General features: G+C 38.5%; 1 protein-coding gene across 2 annotated transcripts in view; it reads left to right on the forward strand.

The window, feature by feature from the left end:
- Nucleotides 1-26,178, forward strand: part of SPATA16 (spermatogenesis associated 16) — a 320,164-nt gene that overhangs the window by 269,074 nt on the left and 24,912 nt on the right. Inside the window, exons 8-10 of one of the 2 annotated variants that reach the window (XM_037840523.1) lie at nt 827-939; nt 8,789-8,953; nt 11,568-11,651. In XM_037840523.1, the coding sequence (XP_037696451.1) occupies nt 827-939; nt 8,789-8,953; nt 11,568-11,651 (362 nt within the window). Of the gene's footprint in view, nt 1-826; nt 940-8,783; nt 8,954-11,567; nt 11,652-26,178 lie in introns of those variants that run through there. The other variant, XM_037840529.1, reaches the window with a different exon arrangement.

The raw sequence follows: 26,178 nt of genomic DNA on the forward strand, positions 1-26,178 counted from the left end.
CCTTCAAATTTTAAAAATGTACAGTCATTTGTATAAATGGTTTAAAAGCCTAGAGATTTTAGGAATGTGTATTTGCAATTATTCTTCTTTAATAATTAATTACTAATATGTTTTAATCACTGAGAACATTGTTTTGATCATTAAGAATTTACGACATAAAGATTATTTCAAGGTCAAATTTCAAATGTTAATCATTGTAACCTAATGCATGTAAATCTCTGCTGAATTCAGTTTAAAAATAAAAAGTGAATCATTAATTCGAGCTAGCAAAAAAAAAAAAATTCAGGAAAAGTTACAGATAGAGTTGAGATCTCAAACTTATGGACTATATTCACGACCAACTTAAATTCATTCCTTCAGCTCTACCCACAAAATTAAGGTTTTGTTTTTGCCTGGCAGCTGTATCCTCTGAGGCTTATCTAAGCTTTGAGCTACATTCAAAGTCAATGGGATCTGCATACTTGAATAATACCTGGGAGGAACAAGACAAGAATCAGACACATTTATGACAACGTTTTTTCACAACTCAGGAATAACCTATTCTGCAGAGATGGGTGAATTGTTATAGGCTGTCCCTTAGATCTCTCAATCAGGAAACACAAGATAATGAATAAATGATAATACTCTAAAGGGCAGTGTCTCCTCTGCTTTTGTCTTCATAGATCTCTCGTTGTTATACATATGGTTTGGGGAAGGGGCTAGTTTCTATACTAAAGATTTCATATCTATTAACATTGAGGTATCTGTTTATAGCTGGCTAAAGAACGCATTTTGAAATGGAAGTGTGGAAAAAAATAGTATAAAAGTTTATTGTTACAATTTTTAGAACATAAAACTCCCTTCGGTCTGCTGACCAGAGAAGACACAGTGAGACACATGGAGACAATGGGGAAGCGAATCTTGCCAATATTGGATTTTATTAGAAGCACACAATTGAATGTAAGTATATGAGTCTTTTATATTTGTCCAATGAACAATATTAGAGAATTCTAGAAGTATAAAAAGTTTATGGTGCAAATATTACAAGTATTGGGGGATTGTAGAAATATACACAGTAAATCAAATTTGCAAAACCAAGCAATTTTCAGCTAATGATTTTATTCCTTTTCCATTTTAAAGTATATTACAATGCTACGCTTCACAATTTCAAGCACTTATTAAGCTACTGTCTCTTTAAAGAACCTTTTCTTTGTACCTTCCTGATCCTTAGTTCCAGGTTGCAGTGAATTACTCATTTCAAATCAATAAAAAAAATTTTAGCAAGCACAATGTTTTCCCTATTTCATTTATGAGGCGATCACATATAACCGTCTTGTTACCTACCCAAGAATTCAGGGCTTTTTAAGCTAGTGCCACCACCACAGTGATGAATTAGATGCTACTCTAAACACTGGCAATTGATTTTTGTATACCCCTGAAGGTAAATAATCTAATCCCTTTCTATGATCCAGGGAGGATATACCTTTTCTACTTTTCAGTTTTATAAAATAATAATAATAAGAAGAAGACCTGAATTATGCTGTGCTATTTTACAAAATTTAAACTATTGTACTGAAAGTACATAAAGAGAACATCTCATTAACAGGCTACAAAGACTGCAGATTTCCCCTCTTTTATTATTTTTCAAAAGGCCTGTGAGTTGGAAAATTCAGAGAATTTTCTTCTTGTGGCTTTTGTATTACATCATTGATGTGATGTTCTTGACTTTCAAGAGGAACCGAGGGGGTCATCATAAACAGCTACTTAACATCTGTTCTGCAGTTTATCTGCTCAATAACATTATTCAGCATTTTAGAAAAGCTACAAAATCCCTAATCTATTTGCATGATTTGTAATTCTATGCATTACAAATACAGAAGTACTTTTTAACTGAATTTCCTCCCACACAGCTCCCTCTTCCCCAGAACTGTGTTCTACTCAATTATTTCTCCTATATTTCTACAAATAAGAAATCCATCTCATTGGCTCTACTAGATATTTTGGGTCCTGTTCTCCTATTCACCCTCTATCACAATCCTTTCCAGCCATACACATGCATCATGCACACACACAAGTGCACATAACCCTTACTAACCTCCTCATTCTGATTGCAGACCCCCATACACCATAACTGTCATCACCATCAGGCCTTTACAAGTAGTGGTAGTTTTACTAACAAGAACAGTCATCACATAGATATTCTTTCATTTTGCCCACACATGGTTCGCCAAGCTGAGTCTGTGTGCTGAGTGTCATGGAGGTGCCCTGCCTATGCCTAGTCTCTTTGGGGAGGTGCCTGCTTTACCCTGTTACTTATCACATTATCTGTGGCTGTCTCAGAGCTCCTGGTGTGAAGTCAGGTTGGGCCTGTCTAGGCAGAATGCACTTTTAAATATTCTTAACTCATTTTCTTCTCACCTTTCAAAGAACATCTGGCCACTTGGAAATTCGTCTATGCATGTAACTTTATCTGTCAATAAGGAGTTTTAAAATCATAATTAATGAGATTATTAGCATCTAATTAATGACTCACTCTGTCTTAGTTTTCCGCTGCTAAAACAAATACCATACAATGGCTTGGCTTAAATAATGGGAATTTATTGGTTCATGGTTTTGAGGCTAAGAGTCAAAAATCAAGGCATCAGCAAGGTGATGCTTTTCCCTGAAAACTGTGACTATCTGGGATGGCTGCCAGCAATCCTTGGGTCCTTTTCTTTTCTGTCACATGACAATGCACATAGCAATGTCTTCTTTCTCCTCCAGGTTCTGTTGACTTCCAGCTTCTTTCCATGGCTTTCTCTCTCTATGATTGAGTTTCATTCTGCTTATAAAGGACTCCAGTGATTCAGATTAAAGCCCAACCTGATTCAGCTGGGCCACATCTTAACAGAAGTATAATCTTCAGGAGATCCTATTTACAATGGGTCCACACCCACCAGAATGCAGACCAAGACCAAGAACATGTTCAAACTAGGGTACAGAATTCAATCCATCACCCTCTTCTTAAAAATGAGTCTCACAAATGTATAAAAATGTAGCTTATGAGGGGTGACAATGGGATTGGGAAAGCCATAAGGACCACACTCCCCTTTGTCTAGTTTATGGATGGATGAGTAGAAAAATAGGGGAAGGAAACAAACAAACAAACAAACAAACAGACAAAGGCACCCAGTGTTCTTTTTTTACTTTAATTGCTCTTTTTCACTTTAATTATTATTCTTGTTATTTTTGTGTGTGTGGTAATGAAGGTGTCAGGGATAGATTTTGGTGATGAATATACAACTATGTAATGGTACTATGAACAATCGAATGTATGATTTGTTTTGTATGACTGCATGGTATGTGAATATATCTCAATAAAATGAATATTAAAAAAAGGTAGGAAAAAAAAAAATGAGTCTCAGTACCACTTTGCTAACTGCAAAGAATTTCATCAACTCTCCTGATTTTGCTTCTATGGCAAATGACAGTTTTTAGAACACTGTCTTAGAGGGTTTTAATGAACTTGAAGCTAGTGAGCCCGAAGGTTCCCAAGGACCACAAATATATCCAAGTTTTGGCCTCTAGGCTTCTTATTACATACCCAGCCACAGTTTCATAAATGAGGACTGAATAAAATTAACGACAAAGGTAACCTAGCTTAATGAAGCAAGTAATGATTTGGTGACTAGAAATTATTCCTACATGGTACCATTAACTGTGACCCAGGCAGCCCTCAACAGTGTTTTTAAGATCCTCTGAGGTATTTTTTTTTTTTCTTGTCAGTTGTCAAATGCCATCCACTTTAATAGTTAGGTGTTTCGTTGACCTTATTTTTTGTAACCATAAGTTTGAGACCCCTGTAGATAAAAACGTGGCCCCAAGGCTGTGCTCTGTGTGTAACCCTAGGGCAAGTCACTTAAAAAACTGAGCCACTTTTCCTCATCTATAAAATGGTATTGATATCAGCCAGTCCCCCCTCACAGAGTTGTTGTGATACAAACATACATAATCCATGTTGAAGCACTTTGTAAAGTAATACAGATTTTAGAAGCTATAATTATTTGAGTTGCTTTTGGTTTTCTATGACCAAAGGACTATTTCCTAGGTCTTTTTTTTTCCTTTCAATACAAAGTTGTACAGTTTAAGTACATATTCTCCTTCTAATCTGAAGACTGTGTTCGCGTCCTGTGGGTTTCCGTTTCTTTTCCCTAGCAGTGCTCACTGATTTGCTCAGATGCACTTGCACAGACCGGAATAGAGGTGTCATCTCCGGTCATGGGGCAGATCTGCTGCCCTCTACAGGCTGGACCTGGGACTTCAGGCTCAGGCTCCCATCATGTGCCACTCAGTCCCCACTTGTCTTGGTAGAGCAGAGCACATTTCTAGGAAACCTCCATTAGAAGACAGTGACCAATATCTTGGGCAACATATTTATCCCGAAGAACTTTAGATTTTTCAATCATCCTTCATACTGGTGATTTACACATGATTTTTACTTTTTCACTAGAGTAAAGAGTTATCTGTTTGAAACATCCACATTTTAATCCAGGCCTAAGGGCTAAGAAATATATTTACTGGCATATATGTTCAGAGTTACTGTTTTCATTTTCATTGTTTTCATGTTCCTTAATGGAATGCCTTTGGAATATTGAAATATGAAATGTAATGCATTAAAAGTTTAGCATTCGTAATAGCAGAAGACCCAAAAAAGATAAAGATAGTTCTTAACATAACACAATGACCAGAATTAGTTATACAGTTTTTAGTACTACCACATTTATATTAAGTCACATAAATTATGATAAATATACAGATGTCTAAATGATACTCAGGTGATGACAAGAATGCTTATAATCTTTTCCTTAGACATATTGAATACCGAATCACCTTGTAAATATCATGTTTATATCTACCTAGCATCTTTAACTAGGAAAAAAGTTAATTTTGCAATATACTAAATTATATCATAGGAAAAATTTTAATTGCTTGCTATTTTCAATTTTCTTCCATCAAATAAAGATACATGTCTCTTTTCTCCACAGATTACATCTAAAGAGGTAGTACAGCAATATCCCTTTCATAAAAGTATATTAAATAGAAGTAAAGTGAGTAAAAGATTTTTCAAAAGCTAGCAAATCACTCCACACTTCCAAAATCCCTGAAATATTACATAGGTTGAGAAATTTTCTTTAAAATATTAGAGAAATGGCAGGGCATTCCTAGTTATTAATTGGGTGCTATTTGTGCAGAAAGTTCCACTTAGGAGATGGGGTTGCAGAGAAGCACATGCATATGCTCTGCAGTTTAAAAGCATTTTCATTCGCATATGTCAAGCAATCCTCCTCACAATTTGGTGGCATTGTGTCACCTTCATTTTGCCAGTGAGGAAACTGGTTCTGAGTAGTGGTATGTTCACAGAGCTAGGGGATAGAGAGCTAGTATTCAAAATCAGAGCTTTAAAATATTGGTCCCGTATTCTTTCACTATGACACACTACTACATCTCTTTGAAATAAAAGTATGATCCTTACTGGCAGCATAACTTACATAAAACAACAAGGGAATATTTCCATAGCTGGATTCAATAAACAAGGAACATATAGGGGTAAGAGTGATTTACACACACTCAGAAAGTTAATTCTAAGAAGCTTCTTAGGGAAAATGAATTTTCACCTCTTACCAGGAGGTGGAAGACGCAATTGGTTAAGGAAAAAAACGACATTCTTGGTTTGAAGGAGGTTTTTATGTCTCTGGCAATAATTTGCATCACACTTCTGACACCAGTTTCTTTATCTTTGTGCATTGCTCTGCTAGGCATACAACATACGGCCAAACAGGGATCATTCTGGCCTTTTGAAGAGTTGTAATCTAGAATATTCAACCACCTTCCTATCTAATGGCTTTTAATATCCTACAGAACACCCAGTCCCATTCAATCAGCAGTCCTGCTCTACTGGTATTTTTCCTTCTCTGAATTTTTGTCCTAATTATTTCACGTGCTACCCGATGGCACTGCACTTTTCCATTCATTAACTTTATTGGCTGTTGTCAGTTTCAAACCTTATGTACTGTGCTTCCTGGGCTAAATGTTAAAGAGTTAAAATAATAAAATCTCTTGCCATGCATGAAGCCCCTTTCACAGGCTGACTTGCTAAAAATGACCTAACTAACCATGTTTTAATACATCGTTAATTTTACTTTTAATTTCCTCCAAGTGGAGCATAAAAAATGTTTACATATGCACATTTGAAATGAATAATATGTGTTTCCTAGCCCCCTTTTTTTCACAATTAATGTTTCTATATGTTGTGGCAAATGGAAATACATTCCAAATACTTGGGCTCTGCTTTTCAGGGGTATTGTATAGCACCAGTTATTTGCCAAACATCGTCCATATCTGTCATTAAATCCAGGAAATTCTCTGACTGAAGCCTTTATTTGAACTTGCTATTTACCTAAACTTCATTGTACCCATGTGAGATTTTAGCTTCAGGCTTGGTGACTGTATTACACTCTCTCCAGTAGCTGAAGAGCCTTTTGATGCTCCTGAAGTCTCATTGGGGGGAGGGAGGGGCTGCATTCCTTTAGATTTATCCCTTGCTAGCATTAGATGTTTAAACTAATTCCTTTATTTTTCATTATGTCCTATATTTTCTTAAAGCCATAGCAGTAAAACATCACTGTAGGCACTACATATTAATTTTTATTGCTTTTTCACTTTGTTTTCCAAAACTCCTTACCTTGCGTAAGTTAAATATTAATCCATAGTTTCCTGATAACTGAAATTGCATTTGTCTTGGGGCAAGGGGAGCATGGGTGATTATTAGTAGCGAACTATATTTGTTCCCTAGTATCTCATTCATATGGAATATTTCCTGTTTTGTTTTCCAGCAATCAAGCTAACAAAGCACTGTTGCCTTCCATGACTTTTATTTTCCTGATGTTTTAGAATGCTGATAGATTATGTTCCTAAGCAGGCTGCAGTTGTTTCTGCTCTTTGGAGTTGAGTCATTACACCACTTTCCTACAACTAGCACCATTGTTTAAAGAAGGACAAAGAAAGCAATTTTTCTTCACAATGGAAACTTCTTTCTCTTTCAAGTTGCTTTCCTCTGTTTGACAGAATCCCATTGTTTAGCCTCATGTTTAAATTGAATGGGCAGGCCAGCTTTGTAGTCAGTTCAGGAAGGGATCCCAAATCCACCATTTGCAACCCTCGTTCCTATGGGGCACAGATTTTTCAGATAAATGATTAATCAGAAACAACAAATTAGGATTGGTAGAGAGACATTCACTGAACAGTACTGATAGGTATTGGGAAGATATAAAGCAAATAAAATGCAACGGTGTCCAAACATCATTTATTTCCAAGACTCCAGAAAAGTGCTACCTTCAAAAGATTGGGGTTGGTCAAGATATGAGTTTGACATTTCAGAAAGAACTGCTTTCTAACTTCAAGTTGGAGTTCAGATGCTCTTTAGTAATACTAGTTTCTAATGTTTTTTCTTTAGAGGAGATTCTCTCCTAAGGAGAATCATGCATCTGCTCCCTGGCCTCCACATTCTCTTATTTCTGAGAGAAACTTGTTTTATGAGTATGCATAAACAAAAATAGGCCTTATTCAAATACTAAGCTTTAAGGTAGCAGTTAGTACTCAAACGTCTGTGTGGAAAAGAGTATTTGGGGAGGCACTTGGCTAAAATTCCTATTTCTAGGGCCACATATCAAGAGATTCCAATTCACTGAGTCAGGCCCAAGACTCTGCCTATTCGCAAACAAGCTTAGAGATTCTCATGCAGATGGTCCCGAAAAAACCCTGCCACCAAGGGGTGCTGGTCATCAAGCCTTCCTCTTCCAAGCACCAGGATGCGGAATGCAGTTGTGAAAGTCCACCCGTGACTTCCCATTTCTCATTACCCAAAACAGCAGAAGCCCAAGGCTTTTCTTTTAACCTTGGTATGTCCTCTGTATCAAAATATAAACTTTTTTCAAAATATAAATTCAAGAATTTTATGATAAACATTGTCTCTTCTATCAAGCATTAAAATTTGTATTCAGCTTTTTAGAGAAGGTAAATGTCTCCTCTTTTGTGGGTGGCAATGGCAAACACGTAGGTGGGCCACCTTCTTATGTGTGCCTCATTTTAAGAAAGCCCCAAATACCAATAGATTTATCTGGTGGTTGTTACTAATGTGCATAATAGTCTGTTTTGAGATGGATCCTGTCAGTTGCTGGTACAGTCCTAGGGGCAGGGCAAAGCACCTTAAAGTCACATAGAGAGGATCCAGTGTACAAGGTCAACTAATCAGAACTGAAAACAAAAGCAGAGCTGCAATTATAAGATATTGGGATAAATTGATTCAACTTACATTACATTTTCCAGGAATATTTCTATTATAATAGAAATGTTTCTATTTTATACAATGTTTCTGTTCTATAAATAAGATAGAGGGCAATTCCTAGCCCTCATGATGCCTTAGACGTAGAAAAAGGTGCCCGCTTCATGTGGACACAGCCCTGTGTTGTCATCCCTGAGAAAGTGGAGCCCAGGTTGAATTTCTGCCCCCTCTTTTCTCCTCAGCCCAGCTTCCTTATGAGGGCCATATGCAACCCCATCTTGAGAGTCCTTCAAAATGTTCCCTTTTGTGTATAGTCACCTATTTGAAGGTAGGATATAAAGAAGTATCTAAAATGATGGGAACATTCATTTATACTAGATACTGTTGCTTCAGAGGATGTATTTTATAACAAGTGCTGACTTCAATCCCCAGGGAGAGGTCTACTTCTGTGGTTTTGTCCTAAAACATTTTCTTTTGCTGTGAGACTAGGGAAGTTTCCGTGTATGCTCAGGTGTGATGGAGAAGTTGCAATATGCCAGCGTCCTCAGCCGGCTGCAGAGAGTAAAGGAACAGTCCCAGGTGATTAATCAAGCAATGGCGGAGTTAGCAACCATCCCCTATCTACAGGACATCAGTGAACAAGAGGCGGAATTGGTAAGTATTTGTTTTTCTTTGTTTAAGTAGTTTTCACAGGCTCTGTGCCAAGAGAAGAGAGATCTGGTCTGAATTTTTAAAAATTGTGATAATAAATATAGTTTGAGTGCAAACTCCCCAACCTTCATGAGGCATTCTCATGAAGAAACTGGAAAATGTAGGAAGGTGTGCGTGCTAGTTTTTACTTGTTCAAATTGACTAGCTTCCATTTTTTTATAGCAAGAATTTTGTGATGTGTTAAAAACACAGAAAGGGGCTGATCATCATATTGTGCATCAGGCTTTTTTATTTTAAGGAATGTGAAATTTTAATCAATTGTTTATTAAGCTCCAAGATATATTAATATACAAGATTCTCTTCTATGAAAAAGTGAGAGGCCAAAAAAGTAAATTGTTCTATAGACAACTGATCGATCCTACAAAAAAGTCTCTACAATTGTCTTGATCACTTCAAGTGTCACCATATATGTTGGTAGTGGCAACACACACACACACACACATATACATCATTAGCTAAATTGATAAAACATTTAGTTTTTTGAGGGAAAAACGTAGTTAGTGAATGTACCTGTTTTTTTTTAAGTTGACCAGTTAACTCAGAAAACCAGATACTTCAGCCTTAGAAAAACCTTGTCAAAACCTAGTTAAGAGAATATTACACAGAAACAGTCTTCAAACAGATGTGTACATTATAACCATAATTAATAGCAGAAAAGCTAGCACCTTGTTTGAAAGTCAGTTCCTAAACAGCTGGCCATTTGAGGAAAGGTAAAATTTACTCCATATGAAGATTCCTAATGTGTCTTAGGGAAGGGCTCTTTACTTTGAGATTTTAACTGAGAGTAGCTAGAATTAATTATAGACCTGAATTGAATTTCAAATAGTAAGGATGAGAGCAGCCCAAATTGATCACCTGTAATTTGCAGATAATTAAAGGAACCCTCCTTCTATGGGACTTTTAAAGTGTAACAAACTAATCAATCAAGAAATGGACTGCCAACATTTATAATGTTCATCTAAACCTGTTAAGTGTTTTTAGTAAATCCTGATTTTCTGAATAAGTATATAAATTGGTCTGACTAGCCAAATAATAAAACTATGCATACTAAAGATTAAAACTATGAAATAAGTCTATTACAAGAAGTTACTAAATCAGAATTAGCAATAATACTCCCTAAATCTCTATGGTTCTGAGTAGGTACTTCAGAAGAGTACTTTCTAAAAAGCTGTTTGTCCTTCTATTCATAAGGCACTGAGGAGGGCAGTAAGAATTGAGCTTTCAAAGTGCATGTTATAGCCAATTTTAGATGATCAATGCTCCTCTGAGGTAAGAGTAGCAAAGAAAAATGTTAAGAAGCCAGCAAAATGTTGATCTTGTCTTCCTGAAAAGCACATTCAAGATATAAATGAAAAACTCAAGGGAGCTCTCTGTGCTTAGGTCTTCCTACCACATATCTATGGCTTTTTTTTCCTAGAAATGCTTATATTTTAAAATATACACAAAGAGACCCAAACCAGCATTACAGATGACCCTTATTAACACATTCCCTTACTAATAATATTCCACTATCTGAAACCTTGGAAAATAGGATTTCACAGGATATTTTCATAATTCATACACCTACCAGAAGAAAACTTTAAAAGTATGTGAATGTACATGTGCAGGCCAAATATTTAAAAGTCATGTATCTTGCAAGATTTTATTACCTTAAGTAATAGATTTTATTTTCAAATTTCCAAGCATGCGTTAACTTGAAAAAAATGGCTAGTACTATCTTGTATGGTGCTATGTAAACAGTGATTGTTGGTAGAATTTTTAATGGCTCAACTCTCTGCCCTCCTGCTTGAGCTTTGCAATGTCTACAGCACTGAAAGGTTATCTAAGGGTTCAGATTGTTCAATGCCACAATGAATTGACCTGGTACTTGGCAGAACTCTCTCTTGTAGCTTTGAACACTACAAAGTCCAGGCATCTTCAGTACTTTGCAGCTACATAGGCATCATGTATATAGGATGGTTTTAAATTAGAATATAACAGGTGACTGTTTGGGGCAAAGGGTGGATTTTCTTTTAATTGCCTTTGAAAGAATCTTTTTAAAAAACAAAAAATCTTTATTTTGAAATTTTAGAAAAGTAGAGCATAGTAAAGAACTTAAATGAGCTAGATCCTTTAAGAGGCAATAAAACAGCACAATTTTAGTATTATCCTCTGGTGAGCTTTTGCATGATGCCTAGAATTATGATACATTAGCCTCAGGAGAAAATACTAAAATGCGTTCATGTACTACATGCCATTTCCTGAAAGAATTAACTACCACCTTCATTCTTTACAACCCAAATCTGTTTTTACAAAACATCAGCACTTACTACATTAAAACCTATATGTTTTCTACAAATTTTCAAGATGAATCTTCTCATTGTCTCAATATTTTATATCTGCAATAATACTCAGTAATGACCGAAGCAAAGATGGGGTGGCAGTGTTCATTGTAGGAAAGATGAGTAATAAAATCATCAGCGTACAAATGATTTTTTAATTAGGTTTTAATCTGTGTATTTAGAGAAGTTATTTCCGTGTGAATTCTGCACTGATAATTTTTATCTTGGTGCCACAGCTGCAGTCACTAATGGCAGATGCTATGGACACCCTTGAAGGAAGAAGAAACGAGAAAGAACGTGTGTGGAATACAATCCAAAAGGTAAAACTTTCAGCTGAAGGAAAAAGGATATATTATTCTCAAAGAAAATGCCCATCTTGGGTCGAATCTGTTTAGAAAGTGAAAAGAAAAGAAAGTTCTTCGGGATGTTTTTTGTGTGCTTATTTGTTTTGTTTTGCTTTGTTTTAAATAAATGCAGAACCCTCCCTGAAAGTGTAACCAAAATCAAAGGCGGATTTGTTTAATCTGTTCCCTCAGGTCCGCTGTTTTTCCAGCAGCCTGTGGTTGTATGCTTTCTTGGTTCTTCTTCATTATCATGCTCTTTCCCGTATTCCATTTTTGTTATCTCCTTCTTCAGCACTGGTTATTATAGATTATTTTTAAGCCCTTCCGTCGGTGTTTTAGTCCACTTCCCAACCCTTTTGCCATTTTTTTCCACTTGAGGAATAATGGCTACATTTCAGAGAACTAAAATGAAACCAGCACATTAATGCTCTTGGTGGAGGAGTGGCTTACTGGTTTGGGGAGCAAAGGAGCATCCCTTCATGGGTTGCTGGAGTTTAAATGCTGCAAGCCTAGAGATGCACCTAGCCCCAGGTACTCCGGAGCCTTGTGCTACACTATGGAGCCCTCTGACAAAATAAAAGTAAGTAATGCTGGGTCTCCAGTACAGTTCAAAGTTGTAAATATGATCCAGCTAATCCCCATTCAGTCTCCAAGGAAGAACTGGTGTCAGAAGATGTGAGAGGAGCAAACCAAAGATGGTAGCAGTCGGTCCTGAGGGATTCTGGTGCACCTGAAGAAACATGCATCTTCTGTAATCAATTCAGAGGCCCTATGATAAATTTATAAAAGGGAAACCAGTTGAACTCAGCAAATATTTGTTAAGAGTCCACTGTGCCAGAAGGAATACTGGGCTGGAAAGAATATTATAGATAGAGTGCTGGGCAAGACAGATGCAGCCCCTGCTTATGTGGGACTTACCATTTAGGGAGGTAGACAGTTATTAAACAGCTACTGTTTTGGTTTCCTAGGCTGCTCAAAGCAGTTACCACGAAGTGCAGAGGCAGGCAGAAGTCAAATCACAGAGGGACTTATACATTATGGTAACAATGAGGAATTTTTCAGAAAGCATTTAACTAGATGTTTTAGGGACACCACTATGTCTGTGGTAGGGATAACCAATTGAGGGGATACCGAAATGTAGGAAAGTCAATTACAAGGCGGTGATCACCATCCAGGTGAGAGTAGGATGGTGGGCATGGAGATAGAGAGAAGACAGATTAAAAAATATATCCAGGAAGCCCAGCCTACAGGCCTGGTGCACCAATTGGATATGGAGGTTAAGAGAACAGAAAAAGTTCGGAACGATATCCAGATATTCAGCTTGAGCAATCAGGCAGGAAACAGGGAGAGGTTTGCTGGTGCTACTTACTAAGAAAGGAAGTACTGTCTGTGAGGGAGCAGCTTTTGGCTGAGAATATAAACTCCTTTAAAGTCCAGTCAGGAGACAGAAACCACACTAGATATTTGAAAGGGAACTTAATATAAAGAATTGTTAACTAGGTAGCTGAAAAGGCAAAAAACAATAAGTTATCAAAGAAAAAGTAATTAAAAGAAGCAACTACCATCCCCTAGGGCTGGGAAATCAAAGGGAAGAAGTCAGAATTACTAAAACTTAGAAACTTGGAGCAGGGCCCCTGAGGAGCAGAAACTCATACCTCCCCCCCCCCCCAATGTGGGTGCTGTTTGGCTGGTACTGGTGTCTCTGAACTTGGAAGAGGAGACCAGAAGGATCTGGGAACCAGACCTCTGAGGAGAGGATGCTAGACCACTGGGTTCCACTAAGGGTAGGGGTAGGGTTAAGGGAAGGGGTGAGTAACAGCTAATTCTGTAACTGTTGGAAAAACTAGATTTGGCTGCAGCTACAGGAAAGAACGTCTCTTTCTGGAGGGAAGAAACACTACTGAAGATGCTCACAGGAACCGCAAGCACCACAAGCAGACAGGAAGCCCACAGGGAGAAAAAAGGAAGCAGAGAGGAAGGAACTGGTTCCTTTTTTCTCCTCAGGCCTTGCAGTCTCCTTCTAGCGCACCCCCTATTGGCAGAGAACAGCAGCTGGCAACACAGAAACAGGGTTTGCAGAGTTCCAGCCCCAGAATTACAGAGCTGACTATAGAAGGATGGGTATGGAGTGAGACATTATAGATTAATAGCTGGCATAAGAGTGTGTTGAGCTTAGTATGTTGGCAAGATATACAAGAGGAAATACAGAGGCCTGAAGTTCTGGAAAGAAGAGTGAATGGAGATAAAGATTTAATAGTCACTAGCAAATTGATGTTAATTGAAATCGTTTGAGAAGATGACATGGCTGAGAAAGAGTTAGGAGAGAAGAGAGGCTTGAGGAGCACAATACTTAAAACTTAGGAGAAGAAACCTCTAAATGAGAACAAGGAAATGCCTGAGAGGCTGGACATAGAGGTCAACCCAATCCAATGGTGATGAGCTCCAACCAATATCAGCAAAGATCTGTTAACTATAGAAATAATTGTTTAGGACAGATGTTGGCAAACTATGGTCCATGGGCCAAATCTGACCCACCACCTATTTTATAAATTGTCTATTGGAACACAAAAATGTGCTTTCACTTATATATTGTTTGTGTCTGCTTGGGCAGAGTTGAGAATAGCCCACAAAGACTGCATAGACCAAGTCTAAATTATTTAGTATATGGCTCTTTACAGAAAAAGGTGGCTGAATCCTGGTTTTGAGCATTATCCCTCCCAAAAATATCTGCGTTGGGACAGTAAATATTTACATTTGCAAATCCAAATGATAATAGAAAAACAGTTCAGTTAGGAAATTTCAGGGATCATCCAAAAGGTAGGAGAGAAACTGTAGTGGAGGTCTTTCCAAGAATTCCTGAAATTACCTCCTGTAGGTAACCACAAATACTACCTTACTCTAAGCTAGTCTTTTTGATACCCACATTCCTAGGAGTACTAACCTGTGGTTTCCCATTTTGCACATATTCCAGTTTTCTATTGCTTGTAAAAACCTCCTCAAATGTAGTGGTTTAAAGCAATAATTCAATATTATCTTCCACAGTTCTATGGTTTAACTAGATTCAGTGAGGTGGTTCTTGCTCAGGTTCTCTACATGCAATTCAGTCAGACGTCTTTTGTGCTTAGAGCTAGGGTTATCTGAAGGTTAAAATGGACTGGACATCCAAGATGTTACACTCACACAGCTGACAGTTGAAGCTAATCAGCTATAGAGTGCCTAAATGTGGCCTCTCCATGTGGACTAGGCTTCAAACAACATGGCAGCTGTGATCCAAAAGGAAGTATTTCAAGAGAAAGAAAGTAGAAACCATCAGTCCTCTTAAATTCTAGGCCCAGAACTGGCACAGCAACCTCCACCACATGCTATTGGTCAAAGTAGTCACAGGCCTGCCCAGATCCACAGGTTTGAAGGAATAGATTCCATCTCTCAAGGGAGGAGTGACATGGGTGTTCAGGGAGAGAATGAAATTATAGCGACCATATTGGAAACAAGCTACAGCAGCAGAACCATGGCTGTGTCCTAGGCTGGCACACATACCTACACTCAAGCAGGAGTCAGGAGGATAGTCAAGTCAAGGCTTCCAAGGCCTCCAAGACCTTGGTGATTTTAACACTGCAGAGCCACTCTACCCAACCACTGGGAGTCTAGAAAGACTCACTGGTGAGCAGCCAATCTTTCCAAATTAAAAGCCCTGGTAATGATCATAGCTTTCCAAATGGAAGCTCCTGAGAGGTCTTTAGGAAGATGTGAATGGGGAGGAACAGGGTGCAAATTTTTCCCAAGGGCTTTTAATTTGGTTAATGTGACTCTACAAAGGATGATCATATCGCTTTCAGACAATTCCAGTAGCTAGTAAGTAATTTCCTTTTACTGCTACAGAGTTAATTTGCGTGTGCAGGAAAAAAAATAATTAAAAAAAAAAAACTAATTGTACAAGCTATGCTGTGTTCTGAGCCTACTAGAAGTTGATATCAGCATCACCACCTCTGAGATCTGTTATCTGTAATAGAAACAGCTGTTGTACCTAATGACAACACTTGAAATTTTCATCTGAAGCAGCAGAATTATAGCAGCACCTTCTAGTTTCACGTAGTTAAAGGATCTGTCAGAATCCCCATTACCTAACACAATTTTCAGGGCTCTACTTTGTTCCAGGTCTATAAAAAGCCTATGAAGATGAAGTCTGATTCATGAGTACTGACCTCCTGTCTACATTTTGTTTTCTTTGTGGTTTCTCTAAGAACCCAGAAAGCTTGTGTTTTATTTTCTGATTCTCCCAAATCAGAATTTTTGACACTTGTGTTTATTTTCTGATTTTCCTGAACTAAAACATATTCTTTAAGTAGTTTTCAGAAAACGGCTGTTTCTTTGGTTTGACTTTGTTATTTCCTTTCTAATAATTAACTCAAGAAAGAAATATGTTGATTTAGCTGTGCAAATACAAAAATAAGTAGGTTATGTCAAAAATATAAAGTAAATCCTGTGTTGCAAAGTCATTATAATCAAGGGTATCACACTTGGCTTAATTTTATTCTATAACAAAAATACCTGAAAAAAATATACCCTTTTGAGTATCCCACAGGTCCTGTTAACACTCTACTCATTTATGCATTCATCCAATCTTTACTGAGTACCTACCTCCTCTGTGTCAGACACTATTCTAGGTATTGGAGATACAGCCCTGAAAAAGCAGTGCCCTCATGATGTTTGCATTCTAGCAGAGGGAGGTAGGCAATAAACCACATACATAAATATAGAAAACATTATGAGGTAATAAATGCCATGGAGGAGAGATCAGGATGTAGGAAAAGAAAACAGAAAGGCCAGATGCACTAAGAAGGTGACATCTGAGCAGACATTTGAAAAAAATGAGGGAGCACACCATGCAAAAGTCTGTGAAAAGCATCCAAGTAAAGGCAATATCAAATGTCAAACCCTGAGACTGAAGTGTGCTCAGCATGTTCAAGGAACAGCAAGGAGGACAAGACAAATGGGGTAGAATGAACAAGAGAGTAGAGGAGTAGAAGGACATGAATTGAGAGGTCAGGGAGGGAACAGATACTGTGGGGCTGTTTTAGTTTCCCAGCTGCAACAACAAACATCATACAATGGGTTTACTTGAATAATAGGAATTTATTGGCTCACAGTTCTGAGGCTAGGAGAAGTCCAAAGTCAAGGCATCAGCAAAGTGAGGCTTTCTTCCCAAAGACTGTGGCATTCAGGGGCTGGCTGCTGGTGATCCTTGGTCCTTGGCTTTTCTGTCACATGGCAATGCACAGAGTGGCATCTTCTCCTTCTCTAACAATTCTGTTGACATCCAGCTTCTGGCTGCTTCCCATGGCTTTCTCTCTGTGTCTGAATTTCATTCTCCTTAAAAAGGACTCCTGTAATCCAGATTAAAGCCCAACCTGATTGATTCAGTTAGGCCACACCTTAACTGATGTAACATCTTCAAGAGATTCTACTTACAATGGGTCTCACTAAGATGCCGAGTAGAGACAGATTGAAGAGAAGGCAAGGGTGGAATCAAGGGGACTAGTTTATAGGTTATTGCAATGATCTAGGAGAGTAACAATGGTGGCTTGTATCAAGGTGGTAGCAGTGGATGTAAGAAGTAGTCAGATTCAGTGTTCTATGGAGAAGAAGAACAAAAGCTTCTTAAGAACAAAAGCTTCTTAAGAGGAAGGTTAATGCAGTAAAAACGTCATGACCTAACATTCAGAGACCTGGGTCTGTCACAAATTAGGTCAGAAGCCACATCCTTTCCCTAGGCCTCGGTGTTTTCATTTATAAAATAAGGACAATGGACTAGATGATTCTAAGTCCCCTCCCAGCTCCCAGTGAATGGGTCTTTGGAAAGGCAAAGCATCAAAATAAAAGATTAGAGTTAATATTCACTGAGCTCTTAATATGTAGCAAGAACTCTCCATCCAAGAACTCTCCTATTCACTTTATATATATCAACTCACTAATCCTCACATGAGGTAAAAACTGTAATTTACTAGACAGAGAAGTTTACCCAAAGTCACACAGCAAATACGTAGGTACAGCCAGGACTTGGTCTGACACCAAAGCCTAAATTCTTTCTTGATAGAAGCCTGAAGTCTTGCTCTGCCTGAAAATGCCTGAAGAACCAGCATTGTTGTCTCACCAGCTATTTGCATAGCTGAGCACTGGAGGGTGGGACAAAGTAGGGGATTAAAGTGATCTCCAATCAAAATGGAATTTGGCCATAAATTAGTTTGTCTGTCTTCAGTTCTCAAAAGGAAGTTCATTTACTATGAGCCAAATATGTCACTAAGGAATATTTGGTTTAGTCTACCTCTGTAACCCTCCTTCTCTATCCCTTAGTTTTCCATCTATAACCAAAAGGAATTCAGAGCCCAAAACTGCAAATCCATGACCATTAATTTATTTCCCACTCATGGCCCTTTGGACAAATCACAGCATTCTGAGAAATTCAATGTATTCATAGCCTTCCTATTTTCAAATTCTATGATTTTATGTTAATTAGCATTGAATCCTAAAGTCCACAGAAGATTTATGAACTAGGCCTGAACTTAAATAGAAAAAGGGAGTGTTTAAAAATGTACCAAATGTTAAGTTGGGCTATTCCTAATTTTCTCATCAGAGAATCAGTTGAGCAACACTCTGTCTGCAACTCAGAAGAAAAAATTCTTTGCTATTCATCTGCAAAGTCTAAATTTTTCACTGAGAAAATCAGAATCTAACCTGGTATGACATAAAGTATTGTCTTGTTCTGGTAAGTTTCTGGATCACTGATCTGAGACTATATGAGGAAAAATGGGACCTTATTATTTTAAAAGCAGTGAGAGAAATGCTGTAGCATTGTTTTGTGAGTTTTCATGGGAAGAAATGCTTCTTTAAGGTTTCATTCCTACGTTATAATATAACATAGTACATCATAAGCTTCAATGAATCCAACTAACGGAGTATAGGTAGCTACCTTTAAGCCATCAACTTGAATTTATTTAAAATTATTTCGCTTTTTGTGTTCCATTTTACCTCAAAATCTTAGCTTGTAAATCATACTCATTGTCATTATACAGGGATGACATTCATTGATATATTAATTTGGTCTTTTAAGATGAAAATGTGATAGAACTGTATGTCACTTAGCAACTGTGTAATTTAAGACTGTTGATGTAGGCAAAGCAAATAGGGGAAAATACAAAACTCGGAGATGGGGCAGCAGTGGTTGGTTGGGGAGGGAGAGGGAAGAGCAAACTGGAACATTTTATTTACTTTCCACATCAGCATTCAATACCTGAATCCTTCCAGAAACTCTTCTGAGAGAGATTGCACCATGTGGCACTATCCTTCATCGGCCAGTCATTTGGGCTGACTAATATGTGGTTAGGGCATGCAGTTGCGCCTCTCTGGGAGTTCTGCTATCTTTTCAAAGATTCAACAGCCATACCGCTCATTTGCAAAGCAGTTTTTCCAGCAATCAGGCTTTTCCTGTGTGTCTTGTTCTTTAAGGAGTCTCCACAGATTTATTACAATTTGATTGTGAATCTTCTCAGCTTCTGGTTACGAGCTTCCTCATTAGCATTTCCCCAAATTCCTTTACAGTGTTTGTACCAAGCACTGCTAAGCAGTTCTGTCCGTGGCACAACGTAGTTCATGTAGAGAAGCCTAAGTGCTTTTACTGCTGACTATGGTGGGGTGGGGATTGGGTTACAGGTCTGAAACCAACAGGGGGGAAGACAAGGCCCAGGGGGGTTAAAGAGGCCAAGTTCCTGAGCTAAATCCTTGTCGATCCTGGAATAAAAGAGTCCAAGTCGGGCACCCGTAGTGGAGGAGCCTCCACCAAAGCCCTAGCAGATTGGCATGTTTTGGAGTCAAAGGCTGAACCCTGGGGCAAATGGACTTGGGACGGAGGGGTGGGGTGGCAACTCTAGCCTGGGGAGTGGAGAAAGCCTTGGTTCTGGTCATCTCCCCAGGTCACAGTACAGTGTTCCAAAGCTAAATGGCAAATTTCAATTATCTTTTGAGCCTCCTCTGACTTGGAGAAAAACACATGTTGATTGTGTTAAACATTTTCAACAGCTACATTTGCTAATCAGCCACTTCCCACCCTGTGCTTGGCCTTTCCTCCAAAACTGGGAATACTTCTTTTATATACTCTGCTGACTAAAAATATTGTCTTCTAAAATTTTGATGATTTGGCAGCAAATTTCTGCTGCAGAAAGGGTTCAGTGCAGAAGTCGAATCCTAGCATGGCCATCACCTGGGGAGCATGGATCTAGGAGCTTTGTTATTTTTAACCAGGAGTTTATCAAGGAGCAGAGACAGCTAATCTGCCGTCTTGTGTACTTACCTAACAAAATACTCTGTTGCTCACCAAATTCTTGAATTATGTTAGCCTGTCTGGAGTTTCTTTTGAATAACTATCAAAACTGAAACATAAATTACAAAAAATTTTTTTCCAGATAAATAATTAAGTTGTTAATGATGATGATGACAAACATTATCAGTGATTGTTATTGGTCACTTAGTATGTGTCAAGGACTCCAACACATTACCACACTTAACGATTGCAACACTCTGAAAGAGACATCACTGTTACTCATTTTTAAAATGAGGAAGATAAATTTTGTAGAATTAACAATGAAACAAGTTCAAGCTTGTAGTGCAGTGTTTGGTTTAAAATCAGATTTGTTCAGTGGTGGAAGGCTCTGTTCCTAGACCCCAGCTAGAATACTTTTGTTAAACCAAATGCAGCTTCTAAAAGTCAATGGTACAGAGGAGATTGCCTGACCAAGCTCAGATTGCTTAAGACAGCCAATCAGACAAACTCTGATTCTGGTTTTCGGCAGTGATTAGGTTAGAAGCATCAGGGGCTCTTGCAGGCATCCTTCTCCTTCCCTAGAAAATTGCCTACAGATCCAGCTGGGGGCTTACCCAGACTGCTTTGCAGCAGCTGCCTGAAACACATCTGAAACCCTGCACCCACTGTACTTTCCTGGATAATGCAGCCCTTACTCTCCTCCCTCACCATCCCTCTCTTTGTAGACATATCAGGGTTAGGTTTGGTTTGATAGCTAACCATCTTCCCTCTTCCTGTAATATTAGAACTTCAAGAAAACCTGTTGAAAGTCCAGTCGTTCTTGTAGTAATTCACTATGTCTTGGAAGGCCATTCTCTGGTGAGTTATCTGAATTAGCATTCTGAAATGCACCAGGCTTTCTTCATCAATGAAAACAAAATTTCATAAGCACATATTACCATAACCCCTCTAAGCTTCACCATCACAATACAGAAGGCCTTGAGGCTTGGATTGAACCAACACATTACTTACTTCCTTCACTTCCTGTGCTCTCTCCCTGCCTGATTCATTTATGAGCTAATGTAGGGAGGTGACTAAAACAGAATCGGAAATGCTCATATTACTACAAACCTATTTGTACTTTTATGAAAAGCAAAAGTTTTTCAAAATGCGTCTTTCAGAAGGGCAGCAAAAAATCCTGGGGTGGGGGAGGACGGCATAGATCTCAATTGTATTTTGAACTGAAGAGTGAGTTTGCAGTTCATTTTTAAAGTTATTCCATTTAAATTACCAAAAGTATCTTCTTTCTTTGGCAGCCTAGCATTATATTGCATGTATTTTATACATTAAGTTTGCAGTCCTTTATAATTCTGGAGAATAACAGCTTATGCCACTTGGTAGCTAAATGAACCATAGGACATCGTCCATTCTGTATCAAAAGTGGGATTAATACAGAGTTCAAAGCAATTGATTGTAGCTCATTCAATCATTTATGGTGTACTCATTATACCTTTAATCTTTTGGAGAGGGGAGAGAATGAACAGGTCTTTATATGCAGCCCTAAAAAAAAGTATGGGTCATTTATCATACTGATTATGGCTTTCTTAAAGTGGTGCATATGGAGGAGGGGAAAAGACTGTAATCTAAAACACACACACATACCATAAGCACAAAGATGCCCATATCCTTTTGCATCATCAAAACTCAGTGTGTAAAACTTATGTGTACTGTGCTATAATGGCTTCTGCTGAAGAAAAGAATCTTGAGAGGAGCATGAGATGGCTGTTGAGAATATGAATATGGACATATAGTGAAGAGATCCCAACCTAGAGATAGGATAAAGTTAGGTCCCTCCCTTTTAAATTAAAAAGAGTTCAAGAGACTTTTATCTTACCAAAATCTATTATGGAGAGATGGCCCCTTCTGCTTCACAGTGGGTGATTCACTTCGTCATCTCAATGGAGATATTAGGAAGCAACCAGGTAATCTGATTCAAGAAATGAAAATACAACTCCCTGAGGCACAGGGTTCAAAAATCATGTTTTAAAAAGCCGAAATAAAGGACTTCCATTTCCAGGAAGTTGGAGCAGACATGATGCACCCTATTCCTCCCATCAAGTACAACTAAAAACTGTGGACATTGTATGTGAAACAAATATAAGACTTGAAAGGTAGAAAGCAAGAGGCAGAATGGCTAGGGATATTGGGTCCCAAGGTATGGCACAGTGGTGAATTCACTGGGTTTTCTTCCTGCCTCATATGCTGAAGAAGCTGCCAAGCCAGAAACAGTAATAGGCATTGCCTTAGTTTTCCAGGGCTGCCATAAAAAATACCACAAACTGGTTGGCTTAAACAACAGGAATTTATTGGTTCACAGTTTGGAGGTTAGAATGCAAAATGAAGGTATCGGCAGGCCAAACTTTCTCTGAAGTCTGTAGCAATCTGGTGATGGCTTAGTGACAATCAGTCTCTGCCTCCATCATGTGGCAATCTGTCTCCTTTTGTCTCCTCCTGTGGCTTCTACTTTCATGTCCAAATTTCCTTTGCTTGTAAGTCCTCCACTCATAAAGAATTAAGGCCCACCCTGATTCAATTTTATCATACCCTAATAGGATCTTCAGAGATCCAAAATGAGTCCACAGGCACAGGACTGGGGGTTAGGTCTTGAACAAATCTTGCAGCGGACATGATTCAATCCACAACAGGCACAGACAAAAATGAAGTCCAGCAAAAGCCTTCACTCTCTAGACAAGGAAGGGTGTAGTCTAGCAAGATAGAAAGCTTTCAGACAATAATCACTCTACATCAACCAAACACCACAGAAAAACTGGTGGTCCCACCCACATCCATGTCAGCAAAGGCCAAGTAGGGAGTTACACTTCTACCCTCACTAAGCTATATCAAGGAGCCTCAATTTTCCCACCCCACCAGGGTGTTATCAGAGAAGACCACGCAGGGAGCTAGGACTTTCATCCCCAACCTGGTGGTAAGGAGTTCACACCTCCCTCTCCCCTTCTCCCCTACCTGCAGCATCAATGGAGACCATGTGGAGAGCCTGGGCTTTTTCCCCCACCTGGCATTACAAAGGTGTCTCTCCATAACCCTCCCCCTGGAGTGCTGTCAGAAGAGGCATAGTGGAAAGTCAGGACTTTCACCACCATGCAACAATAATGAGCACATCACTATGATGTGGTGTTAATAGAGGTCACATGGGGAGCAGTAATGAGGTACTCCTACCATTCCCAGCCAGGAGGTATCAGTGGAGACCTAATGAGGCCCTGGAACTCCCACACCCAACAGTAAAAAAGAGCCCCTCCCTCAGATATCAAGGAAAGCCAAGGGGGAAACAGACTTCTATCCCCACCAGGTAGTGTCAGAAAAAGCCAGCTAAACAAGAAGGTGTAAATAAGATCAGAGTCTCATAACATACTCCCCCAAATTACCAGGATTCAATCAAAACTCTCCCATCATACCAAGATCTAGGAAAATCTCAAACTAGGTAAACCAAGACAATCAATAGACAAACACTGAGATGATAGCAATAGCATGATTATCTAATAAAGATTTTAAAACAGCCAATATAAAAATGCTTCAATGAGCACTCATGAGTATGCTTAAAACAATTTTTTTTAAATGGTCGTAGCAAAGAAATAATTAGAAGATATAAAGAAGAGTCAAATGGAAATTTTAGGACTGAAAAATACAATAACTGAAATTTAAAAAAAACTCAGTAGATGCACTCAACAGTGAATTGAAGAACAGAGGGAAAAAATAATGAAATTAAAGATAGAAAAATGTAAATTAGCAAGTGTGCTGGTTTGGATCTATTATGTACCCCAGAAAAAAACTATGTTCTTTCAATCCAACCTTGTAGGGACCTTTTGATTAGATTGTTTCAATGGAGATGTGACCCCACCCATTCAAGGTGGATCTTAATCCCCTTGCTGGAGTCCTCTATGAGAGGACAACCCAGAGATGTTTTGGAGAAAACCATGGAAATCAGAGCTAAACCCAGGAGAGGACCAGCAGACTCTGGCCATGTGTCTTCCTATGTGACAGAGGAACCCCAGATGCCATCAGCCTTTCTTCAGAGAAGATATCACCCTGTTAATGCTTTAATTTTCATTGACTTACAACTGTAAATTTGTGAACTAATAAACCCCCATTTTAAAAGCTAATCCATTTATGATATATTGCATTTCAGCAACTTTAGTAAACTGGAACACTGAGTCTAAATGAGAAAAAAATAGACTTAAAACAATAAACAGAGGATAATAAGACCAAGTTGGTGGTGTAGGATGCTCCAGGGTTCCATTCTCCAACAGAATCTTAGCAAACATTGGAAGAGCCATCTTCCTCAAAACTCTGGAAAACAGTTAAGGGGTTGCAGTAACTGGCAAGAGTCAAATCAAGAAAACACAGCTTTTTAAATAGTAGGAGAAGCTCATGGTGCCCTGACTGGCCCCTCATCCATTCCCTCTCAGTACAGCATGAAGTTGGCATATAATCCCATTGTGGGTCCCTGGCCTTGTTCCAGAGGAAGCAGAATAACACCTAAGCACAACCTGGGGTTACTGTATATCAGTTTCAGTCTATCAGGTGGCAGCATGAAAGACTGAACCAGGAAATTTGACTCTGACTCACTGTCCCAAAACTTGCACTGCAAGCAGAAATGACTTGGAGGACAGCTAACATAGTGAAAGAAACAATTAAGTCCAAGAAACTTAGTGCAAATGATTATCTGCTTTAAGTCATACAGTAGAGCACCTGTGAGACAAAGTGTATTTCATCAGTGGTGGAAGAAGCATTCAAATTCCTATAAAGGAGGAATTCCTGAGGCCATTAGCAAGCACAAGCTCAGGACAAGACACAGGTTCAGAAAAGACAGAGAGGACCCTGCAACTTCATATTTGCCTTGGGCTGATCTTTGTGATAGGTGGGCTAAACTCTGAAGGAGAGCCCCAGCCAACACAAAGGCCATTTTCAAAGATCAAGAGAGGTGTTTGTTTGTTTTTGTTAGCTCCTGGCACTCAAGAAAATCTATGTCATATCACCAGCTGGAAACAAATTTAAGGGACAGCTCAAGGATTAACAACAGCATGAACACTTTAAAACAGTAAAATATACACTATAAAACAAAAGACTACAAGGCAAAGAAATAGGAAATGAAGTCCTATCTAAAAGATGAGGATAATAATCCAGAAACTATCAACAAATAAGCAAAGACTTTGGACATTTTGGACAAAGATTTGTAAAAAAAAAATAAATAAATAATAATAAAAAATAATGATTCTCAATATGTTCAAAGAGATAAAGGAAAACACAAAAAAATAACTAAAGAATATTAGAAAAACAATGAATAGGCATATTAGAATCCTAATAAAAAGAAATTTTAAAAAGGAACCAAACAAAACACTGGCATTAAAAATCACAATAACTGAAAAGAAAAATTCCCTAGAGGGTTTCCAAATCTGATTGGATCTGGCAGAAGAAAGAAACAGTGAACTTGAGACAAGATAGTTGTGAATGACTCAGGCTGAGAAGCAGAAAGAAAAAGAATGAAAAAAAGTGAAAAGAGCCATGAAACTTGTGGGACACCATAATGTGTACCAATATGTGCATTATGGGAGTTTTGAAGGGAAAGAAAGAAAGAAAAGAGAAGAAGGAATATCAAAGAAATAATGGCAGAAAATATCCCAAATCTAATGAAAGACATGAATATGCACATTCAAGAAGTCCAACAAACCCCAAACAGGATAAATTTGAAGAGAACCATATCCAGTGTGCTGGTTTGGATATACTGTGTCCCCCAAAATAACATGTTCTTTGGTGCAGTATTTTGGGGGCAGATGTGTTGGTGTTGATTAGGTTGGCATCCTTTGAGTGTTTCCATGGAGATGTAACTCAATCAACTGTGAGCAAGACTTTTGGTTGAATAATTCCTATGGAGGTTTTACCCTGCCCAGTCAGGGTGGGTCTTGACTGAATCACTGGCAACCTATAAAAATGTTCACAGACAGAAGGCGGTGCTGCAGCATGAGAGAGACATTTTGGAGACGGCCATTAAAAGCAGACTTTTGCTGACACTTTGGGATGCTGCCCCAGTATTTGCTCTGGAGAAGCTAAGAGAAAACAAAACACCCCAGAGCAACATTTTGAAGAAAGCAAAGGAGCTAAGAGAGGAGGTGAACACAACCCAGGATCAGCAGA

The sequence above is a fragment of the Choloepus didactylus genome, chromosome 1, assembly GCF_015220235.1.
Source record: "Choloepus didactylus isolate mChoDid1 chromosome 1, mChoDid1.pri, whole genome shotgun sequence".
Lineage (NCBI taxonomy): Eukaryota > Metazoa > Chordata > Mammalia > Pilosa > Megalonychidae > Choloepus > Choloepus didactylus.